At 37.9% G+C, this 23161-nt stretch overlaps 1 protein-coding gene across 5 annotated transcripts in view; it reads left to right on the top strand.

The window, feature by feature from the left end:
- The window catches only part of LOC131526440 (glutamate receptor ionotropic, kainate 5), a 146702-nt gene that overhangs the window by 25007 nt on the left and 98534 nt on the right, over positions 1 to 23161 (top strand). The window contains exons 1-3 of one of the 5 annotated variants that reach the window (XM_058754760.1): positions 14376 to 14387; positions 14705 to 14748; positions 17301 to 18863. Coding sequence is in view for 2 of the 5 variants with exons in the window: in XM_058754757.1 (XP_058610740.1) it covers positions 14745 to 14748 (4 nt within the window). In the remaining 3 variants the exon portion in view is untranslated. Of the gene's footprint in view, positions 1 to 14375; positions 14388 to 14704; positions 14749 to 17300; positions 18864 to 23161 lie in introns of those variants that run through there. The other 4 variants (XM_058754759.1, XM_058754757.1, XM_058754761.1 and 1 more) reach the window with 4 other exon arrangements.

The following is a 23161-nucleotide window of genomic DNA, read 5'->3' as shown; positions in this document are numbered from 1 at the left end:
AGAGACAGGGCACTTAACCTCGCATAGACCTGGAGGGCCCAGGTGTCTTGTGGTACATGGACTACAGTTCAAGTGTCAGGTTAAATGTAGTGACCTTCTATGTAGACAGCGCGTGGGAGTCTTGAATGACAGGAGCGCAATTATTTCCAAGCCATTTTCTCACCTCAGTTATGGCTGCTTTCTTTGTGCGGTGCTGCTTCAGGTGGTTGCAGTGTCATTTTCAGCTACGTCACCTAAAAGCAAGAAGAGGCTAAGCACGGAACGAGTCTTCATATGCCACTGAAGGTTAACTGCTCTCTGCGACTCCACCAGTACCAGTGAAAAGTGTTGCGGCGTTAAAAATGTGATCACCGTAGACAAATACCAAGAAGCAAGAAAGAGAAGTGAGAAACAAACCAATGGCAAAGCTAATCAAGTCTCTGCCTGGGGCACAAGGCTAACAGACAAACTCATAAAGAGTCCTAAAAGCTCTTGAAATGCACTTCTCCTTAATGGCTTCCATCTTAAATTTTACCCTTCGTGCCGCTAAGCCCTGCATCGAGCGTTTGATTGCTTCTATCTGATGTTTTATTCACATTATGCTGAGAAGGAATGCTATCGAAGTTATGTTGATGCGCACCCTTTAAAGCCTTATTATTTGTGTTGAAACCTCAATTTCACAGCGCGTGAGACTGCCGTACTGTTGAACGGATGGATTTTAAATTGACTGGAGATTTGGTGACGGTGTTTATTTGAAGACGAGCAAGATTTCCAACGTTGTGTGCTTTGTGCAACATGTGTTTTTACATTTGCCGGAACTGAACATTAGAAATTGCCTGTAGTAACCTTCATTTGAGTGTGGCGTCTTGCTTGGTTTAGGGTTGTGCATTTTATTTTTATTATTTGTTATAATAACACTACTACTACTACTACTAAGTTATTCCACCAATTACAGACTGAAGTACTGTGAAGTGATGGGATCAGAGCAACACCATGGTGCATGACCAGAAAACATGGTTGCATGGTAACATATTGCTTATGTTGTAAAAAGTTTGCAGTTTGTTGAATTTATAGTATATACACACCACTATTTACAAGTTTTGAGTCAGTAATGTTATATATTTGAAAAATGTTAATAGTTTTATTCAGCAATAATGTATTGAGTTGATCAAAAGAAACAGTAAGACATTTATAATGTTACAAAAGATTTCTAATTCAAATATATGTCTTAAAAAACAGCAAAACTGCCTTGAACATTGATGATGTTAAGAAATGTTTCTTGAGCAGTAAATCGGCATATTAGAATGATTTCTGAAGAATCATGTGACACTGAAGACTGGAGTAATGATGCTGTAAAATAAATTACATTTTAAAATATATTCACATGCAAAATAATTTGTAATGATATATGTGACCCTGGACCACAAAACCAGTCTTAAGTCGCTGGGGTATATTTGTAGCAATAGCCAAAAATACATTGTATGGGTCAAAATTATCGATTTTTCTTTTATGCCAAAAATCATTAAAATCAACTTCATTTTTGATTAGTAATATGCATTGTTAAGAACTTAATTTGCACAGCTTTTAAGGCGATTTTCTCAGTATTTTGATTTTTTTGCACCCTCAGGTTTTTCAAATAGTTGCATCTCAGCCAAATATTGTCCGATCCTAACAAACCATACATCAATGGAAAGCGTATTATGTATAAATCTCAATTTCAGATAATTGACACTTAAGACTGGTTTTGTGGTCCAGGGTCACATATCATAACATTACTGTTTTTACTGTGTATTTTTATGATTAAACATAAGCAAGAGTTCTCTTGTATGAATGGCACATGTCGACACCATGTGATTCAGACATGATGTTTCCAACAAATACATCCACAGAACTGTTATATAAAATATGATGAATGTTAAAATGCTGTCCAGTCAAATCAGTGGACTGGAACTAAATGTTGTCTAATTGTGTTTTTATAATTTTTATAATTAAGGTTTGGAAAAAGCATAGCTTGTCACGTCTCGTGGACAGATAATGTGAACATGTGGTAGACCATATTGAAGGATGTAATCTCCACCATGCTTGGTTGCTCATATTCCATATGTCCAGAGCGTTACGGCATGAAATGATGTGCTGGAGACTCACCTTCCCCCACGCCGTCCCACAAATCACTGCGTGCTTTTGAAGTGAAAGACGTTACATAATTGCAGATGGTTGTCCAGATGGTGATTATGCTCACCTTGAAGATGACCACATGTTTCGGCGAAGCTCACATTGAGCTGCTCTTGTTTCAGTTCACCCTTTCACAAGTCATTGGGAAGATTTCACACTCGAGCCTGTGCACATTTCACCGTCGCATGGAGCCTGAACCGCGCTGAACTTTTGTGCCGCGTCGGTTTTGAACAACAGAGCTGCACGCTTCATTAATTGCAGTGAGCCTCTGGTGCTGTCGGACTGCAGTGCTGCTTCAGTGGCGTGTGTTTGGAGGAGCTGCTGTGAGTTCACGCTCTGCTCTGATCATTTTTCCTCTCTCAGATTCCTATCATCACATTGATCACTGCATGGAGCACATATACAGCGAATGATGGATCCCCACTGCACACTCCCTCATTCCCTCTCTCTCTCTTCCTCTGTCAATTCTTCTTCTTCATCTCATCCCTCTTTTTCTATCTTCTCTTCTTTTATGCCTTTTACTCTGTTTATTCACCTCTTTCCTTCATCTGTTCTTGTCCAATCCCATCTCTTTTCTCTCTGTTGTTTCTTCTTCATCTCATTCCTCATACACTTTCATTTTTTTATTCCATTTCTTTCTGTCACTTCTCTTGCCTTTCATCTGCCCATCCCATCTTTTCTCTGTTGTCTCTTCTTCATCTCATCCCTCTTAAGCTTTCATTTTTATAAAATTTCTTCTCATCCCTTTTATATTTTTCATCCCATCTTTTCTGTTCTCTCTTTCTTATTACTATTTTCTTCTGTCTACTTTTTCATGTCATCTCTTTTCTCTTGTTGAATCTACTTCATCCTCATCACTTTTTCTTTCAATCATCTTTTTTCATGCCATCTTTTCTCTCTGTTGTCTCATCTTCATCTCTTCTGCATTCATTTTTTATCTTTCTTTCATCCCTTTTTTCTTTCATCTTTTATTTTTCTCTTCCATCTCATCCCCTTCATGATCTTTTCTCTCTTCATCAATCTCTTTTTATCTCTTCGTTTCATTCCCATTTCTCTTTCATCCCTTCTTTTTCTATCCCATCTATTTTCTTTGTTGCCTCATTCATCTCATTTATCTTTCTCATCTCATCTGTTTCTTCTTTTGTCTGTTTCATTTCCATCTCATCTCACTTTTTCATCTATTATTTTACATGCAATCTCTTTTCTTTCTGTTATCTCATCCCTCTTTTTCTTGTCTTCATCTGTTTTTCAAATCATCTTGTTTCTCTCTTTTGCCTCATTCCTCTTTTTTCATCTATTCCTTTTTTGTCTGCTGTCTCTTCTTTATTTTTCTTTTCACCTTATTTATTCCACCTCTTTTATCTTTTCTCATCTCATCATTCTTTCATCCCATTTTTCATTGTATTTCTTTTTCTCTGTTTTATCTCACCCCTATTTCTGTCTAATATATCTTCTTATACTTTTCTTTTTCTTTTCTTACATACAATTTTCAATTTAGTCTCATTTTCTTTGGTCTCAATTTACTTTCATCTCATCTATTTCATCTGTTCTTTGTTCGTACAATCTCTTTTTCTCCTTTTATTTATCAGAGTGTCTATTTACACTAACTCCGCCCACCAGTGTGTGATTGGGCTAGTCAACACTAAAAAAGACTGCTATCAAACATCAGCTCCAGTGGCGTAGATGGTAAAGCGCATACCGTAGTAATTTGACGTGATCGACACAGATTCAAACCCGCCTTTTGCCAAACTTTTTTTCCTCCCTTTCAAATCTCATATCACATCGGAAAGGCAATCATTTTCAATAAAAATGAAGGAAATAATCGAAAAGTTGAAAATAAATAAAGTATCTGGTAGGGTTAGGGTAGGTGTAGGGATGGCTTTATTGTCCCAATAAGGTGGCATCCATTTAATAATTTGAATTAAAATTATAATACATTATTGCATACTGTTTTATAATGTACTACAATACTGAGGTGCAGATAATTGCCAATATTTGACCAAAATGATGGCGTGGCTGCCCACATTCTCACTGTGTATCCTTGACAACCGTGTAAACAAAAACATCATGCTCATTGTTGTACCCATAGATATGTATGGGTAGATTCCCCATTCGACCGCTCCAAGCATGCAGATGCGTCTGCTATCTAAATAATAGGGAATCTACCTACACTCTCAGAAATAAAGGTACAAAAGCTGTCACTGGGGCGGTACCTTTTCAAAAGGTACAGTTTTGTACCTATTAGGTTCAAATATGTACACTTTAAGTACTAATATGCACCTTTAAGGTACCAAAATGGACCCTTTAGGTACAAACATGTACCTTTTGAAAAGGTACCGCCCCAGTGACAGCTTTTGTACCTTTATTTCTGAGAGTGTATACATATCTATGGTTGTACCTGCATTTCATGAATTTTCGGTTGTGTAGTGTAAACGGAGATCGTTTCTGAAATGCGGCGGAAATGCCAGTGTAAACGGGAATCGTTTTCATTCTAAATGAAAACGCACTAGTGTAAACAGGGACTTAGTGTAAATAGCCTCTATCGCTACAGCTGCTGCCTTTTTGTTCCACCTCTTTTGTAATATCACTTTTACCATCTTTTTCTGTTCTGTCTTTTGTGTCTCTTTCATCTTATTACTATTTCTATTTGTCACTCCATCCTTTTCTGTCTCTTGTCTCTTTTCAATCTCATCTTCCCTTTCTCTTTCATTTTTTTCAGCTGACTTATTTTCTCCTTTTTGTCTTTCATCTCGTCCTCCAGTCTGTCATATTTTGATCTCAAACCTTTCTCATATCATATTGCCTTTTCATTTCCATTGATTTCATCCCTCTTTTAGTCTTTCACCCCTATAGGAAATAAAACAAAATCTCTTTAATATCCCAATAGTTTCATCTTACACTCGAGAGCAACGGAGAGCAAGCAGAGAGACGTTTACTGCTTCTCAGACTTTTCCTCCTGAGAACAAGACCTCAGTAATCTCTTTATATCGTTTCCTTCTCTTTACCTTTCCCCTCTGTGTCCCAGCGCACACACAGTCCTCTGTATCCTAATATCCGTATCTCCGTGGCCTTGCTAAGGTGACTCTACCTGCAGTGACTCTGCCAGCGAGAGAGAGAGTAAGCACACATCTGCACATGCGTGTGGACCTGTCGGCCTGTGCCCCTCTCGCTCTCCAGCCTTCTGTGAGGCAGTATGAGTCAACACGGTGAACGTGCATGAATTTACATGTATGAAGCCCCACAGGCGTCCTGTGGTTTGTGTGCGTGTGGCATTATCTGTGATGGAGTGTGTGTGTGTGTGTGTGTGCATGTGCGCTCACCATACATCTTCATCAGTCACGCTTAATGCTTCATCTCCGCATTTGTCGGTACTTTGCATCAACATTCCCGTGCTTCCCTTCCTCTCTCCTCCTCCTGCTCTTCCCTCCCACTCTCCATCGAACCTGAAGCCCACCCTTTCCCACCTTGTCTCTCTCTCTCTTTCTGCATGGCTCACTATCTCTCGCTCTGTCTCACTCACTCATTGATAGTGGAGCTCATGTGACCGGAATGCTGATTGGCTAATCACTATTCCATGGATGAGGTCGTGTTGTGGGATGGAATGTCAATCTGTCTCTCTCTCTTTCTATGAACAGAGGGACCACACAGTCAACTCGGGGGAGAACAGAACGAGTCTCTCTCTCCGTCGTCTCCTCTTTCAGTCCAGCTGACACATATAGGGCCAGATAGTGGTGAGCTTGATTACGTTTAATTTAACCTGGATTACTTGTCTTTTTTTGGCATGGGGGAGAGTGTGGTAAACTCGGCCACTTTTCTCCTCTAGTTCTTCTCTAGTCAAGCAGAAATAAGACATTGACTAAAGCCAACTACTAATTATATATATTTAAAAAGTGGTCCAGTGAGACAACTTCCCTCACATTGGGAGTATACAAGAATCATTGGGAATACGTGAATGAGTTGCATACTAAATAAATATGTGAGCAAAAGTAATTTGTTAATGCACAATTACTTATTTTGCTCAACATTGATCCCATTTTCCTAAACCTGCCAATTAAATAATAATCAGAGTAGAAGGGTCACAATAACGTATTTTCACTACGTGATTATCATGGCCAAAAGAATTCATGATATAATTGTGATAGAATACATTTTGGAAAAAAACAAACAACAAAGCAAAGCTGAATTTTCAGCATCATTACTCCAGTGCCACATGATCCTTCAGAAATCATTTTAATATGCCGATTTGCTGCTCAAAAACATTTCTTATTATTATCAAAGCAAACAGTTGTGCAATTTTGTGACAGTGATTCAGAATTAATTGATGCATTGTTTGATGAATACAAATACAGCATTTATTTGAAATAGATCTATTTTGTACCATCATAAGTGTATTTTACTGTCACCTTTGGTCAAATTAATGCATCCTTTCTAAATAAAAGTATAATTTCTTATAAATCCCTACATAAAAAAATCTTGACTTCAAACTATATGTAGGTTTATTATTGAGGCAGAATTAAATGGCAATGCAGAAAATTATCAGCATTTTGTTTTTTGTTGTGTGTTTTTTAACTAGTCGAATAAAAACTGACAAGATGTGCTATTTTGCACACCTTGAAAACAATAATCAGTAGACATTACTAGATCATTTTGGACGTGTAAGCGTGTTTTTATTAACACAAGCCTAAATCAGGGCCCATTGTGTAAGTCTTTGCAAAGTGACATTTTATTTACTATTACTTCTTTGATGGTGATTTGCAGCTGATCTTGCTTTTATGTGTTAACAAACACAGCTGATGATGGCGATCTAACTCTCCACATTTATTTACTCTGTTGTTTTTGTTGTGATGTTAAAATGAATGAAAATGACAGCACCAATCAAAGGCTGGTCTGAGGGCACCACATTCATATCTCTGTGTACATGACAGGGCTGGCCTGCCGTTTGTAAGGAGCTTAGAGGAATTTGATTGGTCTCCTCGTTTCATCTTTCCTTTTCTTTATATAACCATCAAGCCCCTGGATATACATAAGCCTATATGGTATGCAAAGCCTACTGTCAGCACATGACCCTATAAATGACTTTATGCTTCAGTGTGATTCCTGCATTTCCCTGATCTGCACTAAAGAGACTGAAGTGTTCATGCAACAGGCAGTCGTGCGTGTCCATGAATTTTGAAATCCTCACTAAGTTTTGAATTATAGTCTTGTTTTTCAGTCATGTGAATGATTTTATGTATATTGGATTTGATGGGAGAATCATAAATCCTACTTCAATTTAACTTCATTCAGTTAAAACGCAAATTAAAGTGGCATAAACGGTGCTAACACAAATGTAAGGAAGGGGTCAGGAAACCTTTGTCATTTACTGGGGGTGTTCACTTTTTCAACAGTTTCTAATTGATTTCTGTGGGGAAAGCAACAAGGTATTTACAACAGATTTTGCTATTTTCAGAAAGAAAGACATGCCTGAAAATGTAGCTGTCATGCATTTTTTGTTGTTGTTGTTGATAACTTTTGGCCTGTTTAGCCTTCACTAAATATGCATTTAGACCAGACCTTATTTCATTTCAAATAAAACTAAAAATGAATTAAAATTTAATAATACATAATAAATATTTAAAAAGTTTACAATAATTAAGAATTTTATGTTGCTCACATACAGTTGCAATCAAAATTATTCAACCCCCTTGAGCTGCAAAAAGACATTTTGCTGCAGATAACAAAATTTTATGAAAACAATTAAACAAAGGTAAAGGAAACTATTAGTATATATACTTTATATTGGAGAACATTTATTCATACACATTTGAGTGATTCTGAGGACATACGGAGAGTTGAGTTGATGAATAATGAAAAAAATCAAATTGGTTCTAAAAATTAATGAACAAAATAAATCGACCCCCAATAGTCAAACTGGTGCAGAATCTTTTATTCTTCACTGCCAAAAAAACATTGCTTGTAAGTGCTTAGAAAGTTCTGTCAGCTTTCTACTGCAATCTTGGCCCAATTCTCACTTGAAAAAGCTTCCAATGATAATCTTTGGTTTTCTCCATTGCTTTCTTCAAATTCAACCAAATATTTTCAACGAGATTTAAATCTGGAGACTGAACAGACCACTTAAGAACATTCTATGACTTCAGAAGTTTTGGATGTATACTTTGGGATGATTGTCCTGCAGGAAAGCCCACTGATCTTGCTTCAATTTCTGCACCAAAGGCTTCACAATCTTTGCCTAAATGGCCTGATACTTCAAAGAATGCATGATGTCCTTCATAAAGTCATGATTTCCACTTCCTGCAACAGCAAAACACCCCGTAACACGATGGTTCTCCTCCATGTTTGACCATGGGGATGGTGTTCTGCTCATAAGCCTTGCCTTTTGGTCACATTGCTCCATAAAACATTCTTCCAGAACTCCACAGGTCTATCCAAATGAATTTTAGTATGTTGAAGTTGGCTTTTATGTTTTTCTTGGCCAAGAGTGGCATTTAACAAGATGCCCCAACATGAAGGCCATACCTGCCTCGTGTTCTTCTTTTACTCTGCATTGAAATGATTTTTCCTCCTTTCATTGGGTCATTTTGAAATTCTTTGGCAGTACATAGCAATATTTTCTTAGCTGCTCAGATCAAACATTTTATGATATTGTGCTTTTTCTTCAACACCCTCAGGTTTTCTGGTACAACACTTTTTAAGCTAAGGAATAAGGCTGCCAGCTGTGTTTATAGGAACCTTTAGTGATTTGGAAATCTTCATGTAGCCTTAGATTTTCTAAAGTGATAAAATGACAGTATTTCTTCTCTATAGCTTTTGTGAGAGCTCTGTTGACTTATTTGCTACTCAACTTTAGCACATATATGTTCCGTACAGTATATATAACAGCTCAAGCTAATTATGTTTCCTATTGACTTGATCTCTTCTAATATGCCAGTGAGCTATTATAGATGCAATTTTTATAAAATGTTCAGTAAAGCTTGATTTCACCTTGTTGTTACTAAATTGTTGTGTTCTGTTAAAAAAAAAAAAAAAAAGAGAATCTGGATTTTTAATTCATTTTAAAGTGTAAAAATAATCTTTTGGAATTTATTTAATCTATACAGTGGTGTGAAAAAGTGATTTAAAAAAATTTTTTTTGCATGTTTGTCACACTTTAATGTTTCAGATAATCAAACAAATGTAAATATTATTAATTTAATTTAAATAGTAAACACAACATGCAGTTTTTAAATGTAGTTTTTTATGAAGGGAAAACAAAATCCAAACCCACATGGCCCTGTGTGAAAAAGTGCTTGCCCCCTAAACCTAATAACTGGTTGTGCCACAGCAACAATTTTTTAAATTAATTTTTGCAGCAACAACTGCAATCAAGCGTTTGTGATAACTGGCAATGAGTCTGTTACAGCGCTGTGCAGGAATTTTGGCCCACTCTTCTTTGTAGAATTGTTTTAATTCAGCCACATTGGAGGGTTTTCGAGCATGAATGGACTGCTTAAGGTCATGCCACAGCATTTCAATTGGATTTAAGTCCAGACTTTGATTTGGCCACTCCAAAACCTTAATTTAGTTTTTCTTGAGACATTCAGAGGTGGACTTGCTGCTGTGTTTGGAATCATTGTCCTGCTGCAGAACCCAAGTGCACTTGAGCTTGAGGTCACAAACTGATGGCCGGACATTCTCCTTCAGGATTTTCTGATAGAGTGCAGAATTCATGGTTCCATCAATTATGGCAAGTCATCCAGGTTCTGAAGCTGCAAAGCAGCCCCAGATCATCACACTACCACCACCATGTTTGACTGTTGGTATGATGTTCTTTTTATGAAATGCTGTGTTGGTTTTACGCCAGATGTAACGGGACACACACCTGCCAAAAAGTTCAACTTTTGTCACATCAGTCCACAGAATATTTGCCCAAAAGTCTTGGGAATAACCAAGATATTTTTTGGCAAATGTGAGACGAGCCTTTGTGTTCTTTTTGGTCAGTATTGGCTTTTGCCTCGGAACTCTCCCATGGTATGCTGTTTTTGCCCAGTCTCTTTCTTATTGTTGAATCATGAACACTGACCTTAATTGAGGCAAGTGAGGCCTGCGAGGCCTGCAGTTCTTTAGATGTTGTTCTGGGTTCTTTTATGACCTCCTGGATGAGTCGTCTTTGTGCTCTTGGAGTAATTTTGGTAGGCCGGCCACTCCTGGGAAGGTTCACCACTGTTCCAAGTTTTCTCCATTTGTGCATAATGGCTCTGACCCTGGTTTGCTGGAGTCCTAAAGCCTTAGAAATGGCTTTATAACCCTTTCCAGACTGATACATGTAAACTATTTTGTTTCTCATCTGTTTATGAATTTCTTAAGATCGTGGAATGATGTGTTGCTCGTTAAACATGCTTCACTTTGTCAGACAGGTTCTATTTAATTCAACAGGTCTGGCAGTAATCAGGCCTGGGTTTGGCTAGTGAAATTTAACTCAGCTTTCTAAAATAATGTGGTTAGTCACAGTTCTTTCATGATTTAATAGGAGGGAGCAATTAATTTTTCACGTAGGGCCAGGTAGGTTTGGACAGCTTTTTTCCCTTAATAAATGAAATAATCATTTAAAAACTGCATTTTGTATTTACTTGCATTATCTTTGTGTAATATTAAAATTAGTTTGATGAACTGAATCTTTTCAGGAAGGGGGCCAACACACTTTTCTTTTTTTTACCTGAAAATGTTCCTTTTTCTGCATAAAGCTTTATCCCAATAGCAAAATGCATGAAGAAAAGCAAACCAAGCTGCACCTTTCAGCTCAACTGCACAGCACTTTCCTTTCGGCATTGGTGGATTTTTTTGGTTTGTTTTTGGTTTCCCACACAGCTCATCACTGAACAAAATAGCCTGTGCAACGCTGAACAATTGCAGAGGTTGCTTGCCATTCAGATGTGAATGTCTTTGATATTTAAAATAATTAAATAAAATTAAATAATTATATAAGATTGTTAATCACATACAGTATAATGTGAATCACATTTGTATCACTTGTTTGCCACGTTGCCAATTCATGTTCCATGTTCTAAGCCTGTCATTCTCTCAGATAAATGCTAAATCTATTGCTAGTTTATATAAGAGATTATTCAATAGAAAACACTTGCTCACTTGATACAGGTAGTACAAATCACCAGAAGGGCAACTCACACCTTTCTAATGTAATATTCTGGGGTCAATAATAGTTTGTGAAGGCAGTTAACCTTTCATCTCAATGGCCCTTTTGGCATTTTCGTTTTTCTGCACTTCTGCGCTCCATGTTCCCTCCCTTCTTTCTGCTGCTTTAATCTCAGGTGAAAACACTGCCATGCATTACATACATCAATAAGTTCCTGCTGCGAGATCTCATTTCCTGCTGTCACCCGTGCGGACCAATGTCCCAGCATTCCCACAGCGAGAGCTGACTCTACCAGAACAGAATGGATAGCTCATGCTAATGATAATAAATCATGTGTGCCGTCCAATCAAAACAATCTTTTGCTTCCGTTTGTGGTGCGTTCGGTGTGAGGAACATGTATGGGTATGCATGTGTTACAGAAAGAGAGGGAAAATGAGACAGACAAGGGACTCACAATAACCAATTCCCTACAGGGCATCACTCTGAGCTGGAGCAGAGCGAGAGAGAAAACTGTGTGTAAATGCATGTGATTGAATGAGACAGTACATGAGAGACTCCTGCAGTGATGAGCTTAAAGCCTCTACCTTATATGTTCAAATATGAGCAAACACTCTTTTACATAAAATTATGTTTTAAAATGAGCCAAAATAATTAAAAGGACAAAACATTATTTTTTATAATAATTATTATTTTATTATGGTTCTTCCTCAGCTGTTGTTCCAAACCTACATGTTCCGTTCTTCTGTAAGCACAAAATAGACATTTTGAAAAATGTTCATGCTGCTACTTTTGGTACAACAAAAGCATATTACAATGCACTGTCAAGCTCCAAAACCAACACAAAAGCACGGTATAAGTCCATATGATTTATGCTATACATTGCAAGATAGTAAGTTTGTTTTAAAAATAAATTTTAAGTTGTGTTCTATAGAAGAAATAGATTCATGGAAATTCTGAAATAAAGTTTGGAACAACATAAAGGTGAGTCTTTTTTAGAGTGAAATATTCCTTTAATGTGTATACAAATAATAATAATAATAATAATTATTATTATTATTATAGAGAGTCTATTATTAATTTTGAGTAAAATGCTTGTGCACATTATTTGTTTTTAATTCAAAATCAACTGCTTAAGTTAACTAATTTAATGAGTTAACTGATTAAATATTAGTATAAAATTAATTTAATGTTCCGAGTATAAAACTAAAACTTACCAATTTATAAAAACTAATCATTTTAATATTTTATTAAATATTATATAAATTACATTTTATAGCACTGTATACAGTATTTATGAAACCTATTGGATGAGGCATATTTAAAGCTTTGTATAATAGCTGATATATACGCACACTTGAGACTGAATGTCAGTTGAACTGTACATGAATGCTGCTTCAAACTATTAACGCTTAGAATTCACTTCACATTGTGACTGACATACTCCTTAGCCATAGTAAATTCAGCTTAACACACAGTGTCGCATGGCTTATTGCTTTAGAATTTATGTATGTGCATGTGTTATATGTGCACACATCCATGAAAAGCTGCTATGTACATTCTTGATGTCTTCCAGTTACCGTGTGTGACTGACGTGATTTTCAGGGAAAAGCACGGTCAAACTAGACTTCGCACTCCATTGAATTCCATTTGTGCCGCATGCAGGAAAGTGGAGTTCAGTAGATGGTACTGTAAATTGTATTATTATTACTTGTGATTTATTGTTTACTATAAACAGAAGCCCTAGACTGAGCATGACATCATGTCTGGCTTGTTGTGTGAATAAATTTCTTGGCTTAAGGCTGAAAATACATCATGTAATTAATGGATAACGGTCACTATCACAAAATAAACCTCAACAGAGCATTCGAGAACATGTACCTGATCATAATGTCTTGCATAATCCTAAAGTCTTTTTTTTATTATTATTTTTTTATTTTTGAAAGAAATCGTGCAAGGATGATTAGGTGACACACATTTGATCTGTTTTTATGTTTAAATCAATATTTTTCGATTACACTTTATTTTACAGTACATGTACTTACAGTGTACTTACTTGAGAAAGTACTGGGTAGTATAAAGCAACGCTTTGCATAAGGTTAGGTTCAGGGTTAGTACCTAGTTATTACCCAGTTATTGTAATTGCTATAATAAGTATATAGTACGTATACGTGGAACAGGACTGTAAAATAAAGTGGTACCTATTTTTATTTTGAACTGTTCATCAGAGAATTCTTAAAAAAAAAAAATCACACTTGTTTTTAATATTGATAATAATAGGAAATCAGCATATTAGAATGATTTCTGAAGGATCGTGTGACACTGAAGACTGAAGTAATGATGCTGAAAATCCAGCTTTGCATGACAGAAATAAATACATTTTAAAATATATTCAAATAGAAAAGTTATTTTAAATTGCAATAACATTTCACAATATTACCATTTTTACAGTAGTTTTGATCAAATAAATGCAGCCTTTGTGAGCATTAGAAACTTACTTTAAAAACACTTTTCATAGTGTCAGTAGTTTATTTTGCTTTCTGTAATGATTTAATATTTTCAATACACTTGTATAGTAACTTCTAAATGTCTCAATCTATCATTTCTACCAAGAATTGTAGAGTACTGTATGTGGAAATCATCCTTGTCGTGGGGTGTGTGTGTTTTGATGGCGGATAAAGCTCAGGAGACCAGTGTGACTGTGATGAATGTACATTTCTATGTTTATTTTACAGTATTTGTGGGAGCGAGAGGTATGAGCGAGAGAGACGGGGAGAGAGAGAGAGATGTGCTTCTGATTGGATTGGAGGCAGTGCTGAAGAGGCACTGAGACACAACGAGAGAGTGAGAGAGAGAACGAGAGGGCACGAATGCAGTTTACACATTAGCCCAGCTGCCAGAAATTACAGCAAGCCCAATTCTGCCGGACTGGAACAGGGGGGGCGTGAAACGAGAGGATGGCAAGGACGCAGAAAATGAAGAGAACCCACCATTGCATTCTCTTGGGAAATGATCTGTGGTGAATAAACAGAAACCGCAGAAGAGGCTGAGAGAGAGAGAGGGAGAACGGGGGGAAGGAGGAGGAGGGGAGAGCCTTGCGTCCTCTGAGGTAGCGCCTGTGGAGCCTGTTCATGCCGCTGCGTGCATGTGTGTGTGTGAGAGTGAGTGAGTGCATGAATGCTGACATGTTGATTTATAGCCACATGTGTAATTCTCTAAGACTCCGATTAGCAAGTCGTTTTGCATTTATGCATATGACCGGGACTGATGCGGTGAGCTACTCGGACACTTGAGCTCCTCTGATATCTCTGTCTGATGTTCTTCGTTTTCTCTCTGGCTTTTTTTTTTCTTTGTGCACACGTTCATAATATCAGTCCTTTTGGCATTCTGTTTAGGTTTATCTGTTTTTCTTCCTCTCTCTGCCAGGGCAGTAGACTTACAGCGTCGCAAGTGAAGGAAAAGAGCCATGGGTGAGTGTGTCTCGCTTTTCTCGTTTGCTCTTCTTCATCCCTCTTTTCCATGCATGATGCACTATGAGTTGACTGCAATCATTTTCCTCACCCCTCTTTTTCCCCCCCGAATTCCCTTTTTCTGTTGTCCATCAGCCATTTTATCCCTTTTCATCGTCTCCTCCTACTCTTTCTTTCTCTCTATCTTTCAGTCTTTCTCTCATCTGTCACGGTCCCCCCTTCGTTCCCCCCATCGGTCCCCATCTGCCCATCCCTCAACAGCCATTAACAACTGTCTGTGTCACAGGAGCGCTCAACCTAAACCAATGCGCTCAGGTCAAACACATCCTTCACACATGCTTCACACAAACACACACGCAGTACTTGTATATCGTCACGGCCGTATATGCATCTGCCGGTGAACTCTGCTTGTATTTCATGGGTGAGGCAGCGAGCATGCAGATTGATGGTGATTGTGACAGCTTACCCACGATGCTGTGCTTTTGCTGGCTATGCTACCATTGGCTCTGAGTGCGTGTGAAGGTTATTTAACTTTAGCACCTGGGAGGAAGGGGAAGCATATATAAAACGCTCATTTTGGATACAGCAGCTTTTATGCGGCGTACAAACTTGTAGCAAAGAAAACTCCCAATGAGTTCTCAGTTGTTTCTCCTAGAGAGCGATGAGACTAAATTGGAGAGACCTTTCACCAAAACGTTTCACCAGCGATTGCAATCAAGAGCCAGGGATCTCAGGATTAACCCAATTTCTCATCAAATTCTAATGCTATTCACATTTAATTAATAGCTCCATATTCTTACTGTATGTCAAGTATTGTCTCATTTGCATCAATTTTCTTTCTTCTAAGACACCAAGACCTCCATTAAGACTTCTGAGCGATGAAAGAGAAACCGCTGAGCAATAAAACTTCCTGTCAGTTGCTAGTCTACAGTAATAAGAGGATCTCCCACCTCTTGACAACGCAGATATAAGCACAACCCTTCCTAAACAATTGCAAAAGATAACAAAAGTATAAAGCAACGATGATGAGAGAGGTGATATACTGGAAACTGCTTTATCGCCCGCGTGACATGATTCATAAATTACCGTGAAATAGAGTTGCATGATATCACGGAGTGAAATACTGTTGTTGTCTCTACCTCTGTGTAACTGAGATGATGCAAAGCGTCGGATTTATCAGGGAAATCTTCAGAGTTGTAAATCCTTTTCAGAGCCGCTATCTCAGACAGAGAGGGGCAGGAATAGAGGATGACAAAGCAGACCGAATTATGTTTCACTGTGCCAAGCGCGAGAAGTGCAAGAGGAAAACGAATCTCGTTTTCAACCTCTCACCTTCGCTTGGTTTCTTGGCACAATGCTCTGACTCGCTCGCGGAAGCAGTAGATCACACAGAGAAAAGTACAGAATGTGATCTCTGCGCCCTTTGCTGAAGTCTTTGTTAATATGTGTGCCGAAGGTACGGAGTTTGATGTCTGCTAGGGCTCAGACCTATTGATTTAACATGACGGCTTCTAAAATGGTGTAATAAGGCTTTGAGTAGTCAAAAATGGATTGGTTTGGCTCCATACACAATCAGATAATACTAAGAAGTGCCTCGATTTACCTGTGACATGGCATGTTTTTCAAGGACAAACGCACTGATGTGCGTTTGAAAGGGAATGTTTATCCTAGAGAGACACGATTCGATTGTTTTCTTATGTAGAACGCATTGGCACAGCTGTCGCACAAAAACCAGGACAACAGATCCCAAAATCGTATCAAATTCGTCCAAATATTTGTAAAAGTAATACTTTGTTAGCCAAACAAACCCAAATCATGGCCTGTAAATACCTAATTATATTTGTTTCAGTGAGTCAAAACAAATCAAATTTGACTTGAGAGCCAAAGCATAATGTATTTTAATGGCTTAATGTGTTTACAGCGTCAAGCACTCGATTCTCATTCCATGATGTAAAAAGCATCAGCTTGTGAGCGTTCACGTTTAAAAGCACAGTAGATTGGTAGACTGGCAGATTTAGAAACATGGCAACCACTTGACCGGCTTCCCCTCTCTCTTTATTCCAGCAATGGCTAACAGGCTTACGTAACGTTCAAGCACGCAAGGAGTCAGTGTTTCGCTAATATTTATCACAGAACATTTTCCATATGGTCCCTCGTAACACCACTTCACTCTGTGAAAATATAATCGCAGCGATTGTTCTCTGTTTAAAGCATTTGCATTGGCTTCTCACTTCATCTGAAGGACAATTGGCTGTAATTACTTTTTATATAGTGCGAATTGTATATGTTGAATAAGAGGTAAGACTGTATTGGAATAGTAGTTCTTGAATTCTAGTAGAATTGGAATTCTGGAAGGAAGGGACTTGGGAAAGGGAGAATGTCAGTGCAAGGACATCACAGTGTAAGAGGTGTGGATGATGTGACTGCAGTCATAAAATGAGCAAGTATTGGAAAAAGACCATTTCGGGCCACTCTAGATTCCAGGCATTACATCATTATGTCTTTTCCTGCTTTAATTATATGTTCCTAATTGTCTGTTCCTCCGGCTCCAGGCTGTTTCCTGCTCTGTAAAGGCCCATTTCTCCACCCTTGACGCGTCTTACCACTCCTGCCTGCTGACAGCAAGTTCTTCTTCCATACATCCCCAGACGCTCTCAGAATGCACCTACTTTCCTGCCAGCAAAAGCACGGTGACAGGAGCACAGACACTTGAGGATATCTGCCGTTAAAAAGGAAGTAGGACCGAAAAGAAAGAACAAATCTTTGATTGGGATTTTTTTTTTTATTTTATTGAAATCACTTGACGTTTACTACTCCGAAACCATCCAGCGTTTTAAGTTGGAACGGAACCCCGAGGGGCCAAAGGAATAAGTGTCATCCAATCACACGAAGATCCTTTGATTTCATATCGCACAGAGAGGATCCTAAGCGATACCATTCAACGGGAGATAATTGAACTTCCTGCCTGGCAGGCAGCTGAAAATGGAGAACTAGAAGTTCAAGTGGCTTTTCTGGGGGATACGTTCAAGCACCCCACCACTCAGAATCAGATTGCAGGCCAGTTCTGTTGGCGATCTTCTAGCGATCTGTGGCGTTTGGTGGTGTTTTTTTCCTCCCTTGTTCTGTCCAGTTCTGATGAGGGAAAGACTGTTTTGTATTAGACCTCAATCAGATCTCTACTTTTAGACTGACATTCAACAGTTTTACTGTGTAGGTCTAGAAAGAAAAACAAAGAAAGAGAGATCATATGGTATGCTTTGGATTGTCAAGGCTGTTCCCTGCAATCTGGGGCAAAAAGGAAAAATGTATTACATGCCTTAGTTTTACTATTCAGATTCAGGTAAATTGAAAGACAGAAGGAGAACAAGACCAAAGAAAGTGAAAAGGGGAGGGAGGGGGCCAGATGCCACAGATCGTCGCCAACTACCTTTTGATAAGTTAACCTTCTTTTTCCATTTTCATCTTCTTTTCATCTTGAAAATTAGATTTTTTTTTAGTTCTTTTTTTTCTTCCAGATGACCATTAAGACTGTAAGGGAGATCGTAACACATTGCAGTGACTGAGATAGGGTGGGGAAAAGGAGGGAGAAGCTTTTTTTTTTTTTCCTAGCTGAAACAGAATGTTCTGTTGGCTTCTCATTTTTCCAGTTTTAGGTATTTATCTTGTCACTCCATCTCCGTTTTTATCCCCCTCTCTGTGCCTCTGGGAGAGCAAAGGAGAGAATTGAGTTATTTCATCTCTGCTGGAATTTTTTTTTATTTGCCCTCCCGACTGATTTTTCTTCTGTACTCCTGTTTACCCCAGACAAAATGCTGTTGTATCTCAAGTCAAAATCAGGAACCTGATAGCATTTGGCAAAAGATTCCACAAGGAGAGCCAGGCAACGAGAACAAGAGACGGAAATCTTCTGAAGCCTAACCTCCGATCTTAAAAAAGCGTGAGATCTGCTTTCGTGCTCCACCACCACCCCCCCTTTCCCATCCAGTTTCAGAGGTGTCCTCGGATATTCCTTCCTCTTTTTCCCCGGAATCTGTCAGCATTCCCGACGGGACGCAGCCAGCTTGCATCCGTGCCAATCCTTTGATATTAGCTCCCGGTGTCGTCTGCTTCATTCTGTGAGTAGATCGCGCTCTCTCCGCCTGTCTGTGCGAGTGTGTGCAGTCATGTGTGCGTGTGTGTATTTGACTTTGGCTCCATATGGTGTTCAATCCCCTGTGTAGCTGTGCTTATCTATCGTCTGTTTATGTGTGTATGTCTGGGTGGGTGTTTAACTTGGATGTGTACGCTACGTGAACGTAAAAATGAGTCAAGGTTAATGGCATGGGCTTCTTTGCTGGGCTACTCATGCAAATAGTGCATAGCTTGTTTTCCGTAATGGACAAATATATGTTCTGCTGCAGATTCAGTGTGTTTGTAGAGGCACGTATGTAGCAGGTGTCACAAGCGTAACGTTCTCGTGTGCATGCACCTTTTAGTCTACTCTATAGGGTGACACCAGAACATGATTAGTTCCCAGAGGTTGTGCTCTAATGAATGCAAATTGATGTAGATACGCTCACTGGAAGATAAAATTCTTTTGTTGACTGTCTTTTCATAAAACAAGCTCAACAGAGTGGCATATTTATTCTCTGTACTAATGCATGTGTCTTCGGCATGAAGTTTATGTGACGATAGCTATTCGTAATAAATGTGACTGACAATGCTGTTGCGGTGAGAAATGATTGTGTGTTTTTTTTTTTTCCTGCTTTGCCCCCCAGATTGAACAGCTGTGGTCTCTGTCTCTTCTCTCAGCCTTTTTCCCATCACTTGCTCAATCAGTGTCTGGACCTCACTTGGGGCCGGCCAATAATTGAAAAGCTATATTGATATTCTGCTCGGGGGAGACGGAGGGGAAAAAATACACTTTTATTTACAGTTAATCGCATGGAGTGCAACACAAAAAGTACTTGTGAAACACATTAGGTTTGAAGCATCCTTTCTGGTTAATTGTTTCAATGCTATTAGCTGGGCTTGAGAATAACTAGGTTTTTTGCTTTACTGTGGGCTGACTATGACTTGTTGTCTGGCCGGTAATAAGCTTTGGGGAGATGAAAAATGATGCTGACAGGGCAACGATATGGACAAAACTGGGGGTTTTGCCTGGTGGGCCACAGTTCAAGGAGGATGTATGTCTCAAATGACAATTGAATTGAATTGAAAAAATGCTGCAATAGTGCTGATGTGGAGGTGTTCCTTTCAAAGAATTAGTTTAAGTCCAGAGATGTGATTCATTTACCACCTACATTGTTCTTAATCATTTAAAAAGGCAGCTTTGCTCATACAGGAAATGTAGTTTAGGATGGACAAGCTTTGTAAATGTCTTTATCCTCATGTGCTTCCTGTGGAATGACACCTGTTGGTTTGCTGCCTCCTGTTGAAAGTGTGTGGTTGCTAAAGTTATTGGTAATCTCACAGTCAGAGTGGGCTCTTTCCCAAAATGCCATGTGTTCCTATCTGTAGTCCTGGCACTGCACAGGTCAGCTGCTGCCATACCGGTCAACATCTGTTGCTCTCTTGATCATAGCAGGTCCAGGCTATATTGCTTGCAAATTGCATGTTCATATTTTGCTCATTCATTCCTCTGCAGGAACTCTTGCAGGAAACTCTTCATGCATAAGAAGACCTCGATATTGCACTATATGTACACAACACATAATAAAGATCACAATATGTATCATAACATCTGCTCAGACAGATTTTGAATCTGTGTTGCTCTGCCTACAGTAACTTTTCTTTTTTTTTCACTAGAATTATAACATTTCCACAATATCTAAAGGACTGTAGCAGCAATGTATCTTGGTATATGGTTGACAGAAAAGGTGAAAACCTTAAAATAAAAATGACTTATCTATACTTAACTAAGTTTAGTTATTCAGTAGCATGGACAATGGTTTATCTGTTGTTGTCCTCATATCCTATCTTGATAACTAACTAGCTGGTTTGACCAATGAATTCCCATGACATTTACAATAATTTGTGATTACTTTTTAAAGTAATTTCAATACTTTTGTACAGATTACACTCCTAAACAGCATCTTAAAGCCACTGAAAGTTTAAGTAGAAAATAATGGTTTACTATAGAAATGTATTATAATGCTTCTGTATTTTTTCTAGTTTTCCATTTCTATAATTTCTATGACTTTTTTCAGGCCTGGAAATCATATTTAAATGACTTTATACTTCTAGATTTCAGTAACATTTATAGTCACTTGTGAGTCAAGTCAGAAAAAAGAAATGGTTCCGAAAAATGCTTCACTATATATTTTTTTTTGTTGTTTTTTTTTCTGTCGCCCATCTCTCCCCGTCTTTCATATTCTCCATTTACCTTTGCAGCCACCATTTCTTTATTCTTCAAGTCTCTTTCTCCATCTAGCTTTTTCTTCCAGTCCATGTAGAATTCAGGGGTCAGAAATACACATATTCTTGCTGTGGTCACAGACTGTGCCACAGAGAGATGAGAGGGAGAAAGAGGGAGGACCAGAGCTTGAGAGCTAATCCATCACCGCAGTCAGTGCCGGGTCCCCTTGCGTGTGTATGAATGAGAGGGAGAGCACACAGACACCGTATGAAACAATGCTGTCCAAATACTAAAGCCCTGCTTTAATAAGCTTTGCCTGCACCTCCTGGATTTGTTACAATGGCGATTATATGTCACATAGAAAAGTCAGTACTATAGTTTTTCCTCACTTTTCCATCAGCCTTGAAAACTTCACCCAAAAATGGAAATTCTTTATTTACGCACACTCATGTCATTCAAAACCCTTTCGAAAAAGGACTTTCTTTCACAGAGAACAAAAGAGCTGCACTATAACGTACTATGAAAGCGTACAGTGACCACAAGCTGTCAAGCTAGAAAAAGGAAAACAAAATGTACCATGAAGGCACCATAAAAGTAGTCCATATGACTCATGCTGCTTATTCCAAGCCTTCTGAAGCCATGCAAAACAGACTAAGTTGTTAAAAAGTTCCCATCTGCTGCAGCTCTCAAATCTCACTCGTGTCCATGGGCATTCCAGTACGGCACTTCAAGTTTGGTATCTATGACACCAAGTGTCATTGGTTCTTGTCTGGCTGCTCATGATGTGCCAGGTATGAATATGTGGACTAGCAAATGAATTTTGAGAGCTATGTCAGAGAAGACAACCGAAGCTCCAAATGGTGTTTATTAAGGAGTACAGTTCAAATTCAGTACTTGTATACACCACCGTTTAAGATTGCTTGTTCATATTCAAGTACTGTACCTGTATTTAGGATGCAGCTTATCTAGCGAAAGTAGAAACAGTTCTATCAATCAGTTGCTAAAACCTGTCAATGGAAGACAAGTCAGTGTCCAAACACAGGAAAAATATGTTTTAGATTATTACACTTTCAAACAACTGCTTTTATTGCAGCTGAAACTAATTTAAAATGACAGAATTTTCATATCTTTTCTATGGTTTTCTAATGTCTGTTTCTTTTAAATATTAGTATATTTTTTCCTTGTAAAAATTATTTTATTGTGGGTTGTGGTGGGTTCTAAATTTGCACAGTTGTGTTTTGATTTTTACTACTGTTTCTAGAAGAAAATGTAATAAAAAGTTGTTAACAACAACAACAACAACAACAACAACAAAAATTGTGTATGTATGTGTGTATGTATATATATATATATATATATATATATATATATATATATATATATACATACACTATTTTTTGTGTATGTATATATGTTGTATAATATTTATTATTATTATTATTATTTTTTTTTTTACTTTTCAGTCCATATAATTCATTTATGAAAATGTCTATAGTTTAAAAATATATCAGCATCTATAAACTGCGGTTTGAGCATAAACTAAAAAAATACTTCAGTTGCTTTTCACTGGCTTTACCTGTTTTACTTGTAGATAGATTTTGAAATTCATAGCCCATATCATCCATTTCACTGGATGGGGCAAGGTGCAATGTTTTTGGAAATGATTTTATTTTATAATTACTTTCAATACTCAATAATGCAATCTCTACAAAGGAGTTAAATACATTTTGTATGTATAAAAACAAACATCTGAAACTACATCCTGACTGTAGGAGTACAAAAGTGTTTTGGTAGATATCAAAGTACATTATTAATAATTAATCCTGCTCTGTTGGAACTACAGTACATACTGTTGAACAATGAAATCTGCTTCAGTGCTAATCACCAGACTTTCCAGAGTGATTCTACTTACTAAAGAAATTATGGGAGGAATGCTGTGACTTACAGGTAGTTAACAGCAGATACAGTAACGTTTAAGCTACTGTGTTCTATTCATGGCAGTGAATTGTTCTTGTCATGATATACTGCTCCATTTCTATATGTAGCATTTTAAATGAGCATGGAGAACTTTTATTA

Source organism: Onychostoma macrolepis, chromosome 19 (assembly GCF_012432095.1).
Source record: "Onychostoma macrolepis isolate SWU-2019 chromosome 19, ASM1243209v1, whole genome shotgun sequence".
NCBI lineage: Eukaryota > Metazoa > Chordata > Actinopteri > Cypriniformes > Cyprinidae > Onychostoma > Onychostoma macrolepis.
The sequence above is the reverse complement of the archived record's forward strand: the minus strand, read 5'-3'. Positions and strand labels throughout refer to the sequence as shown.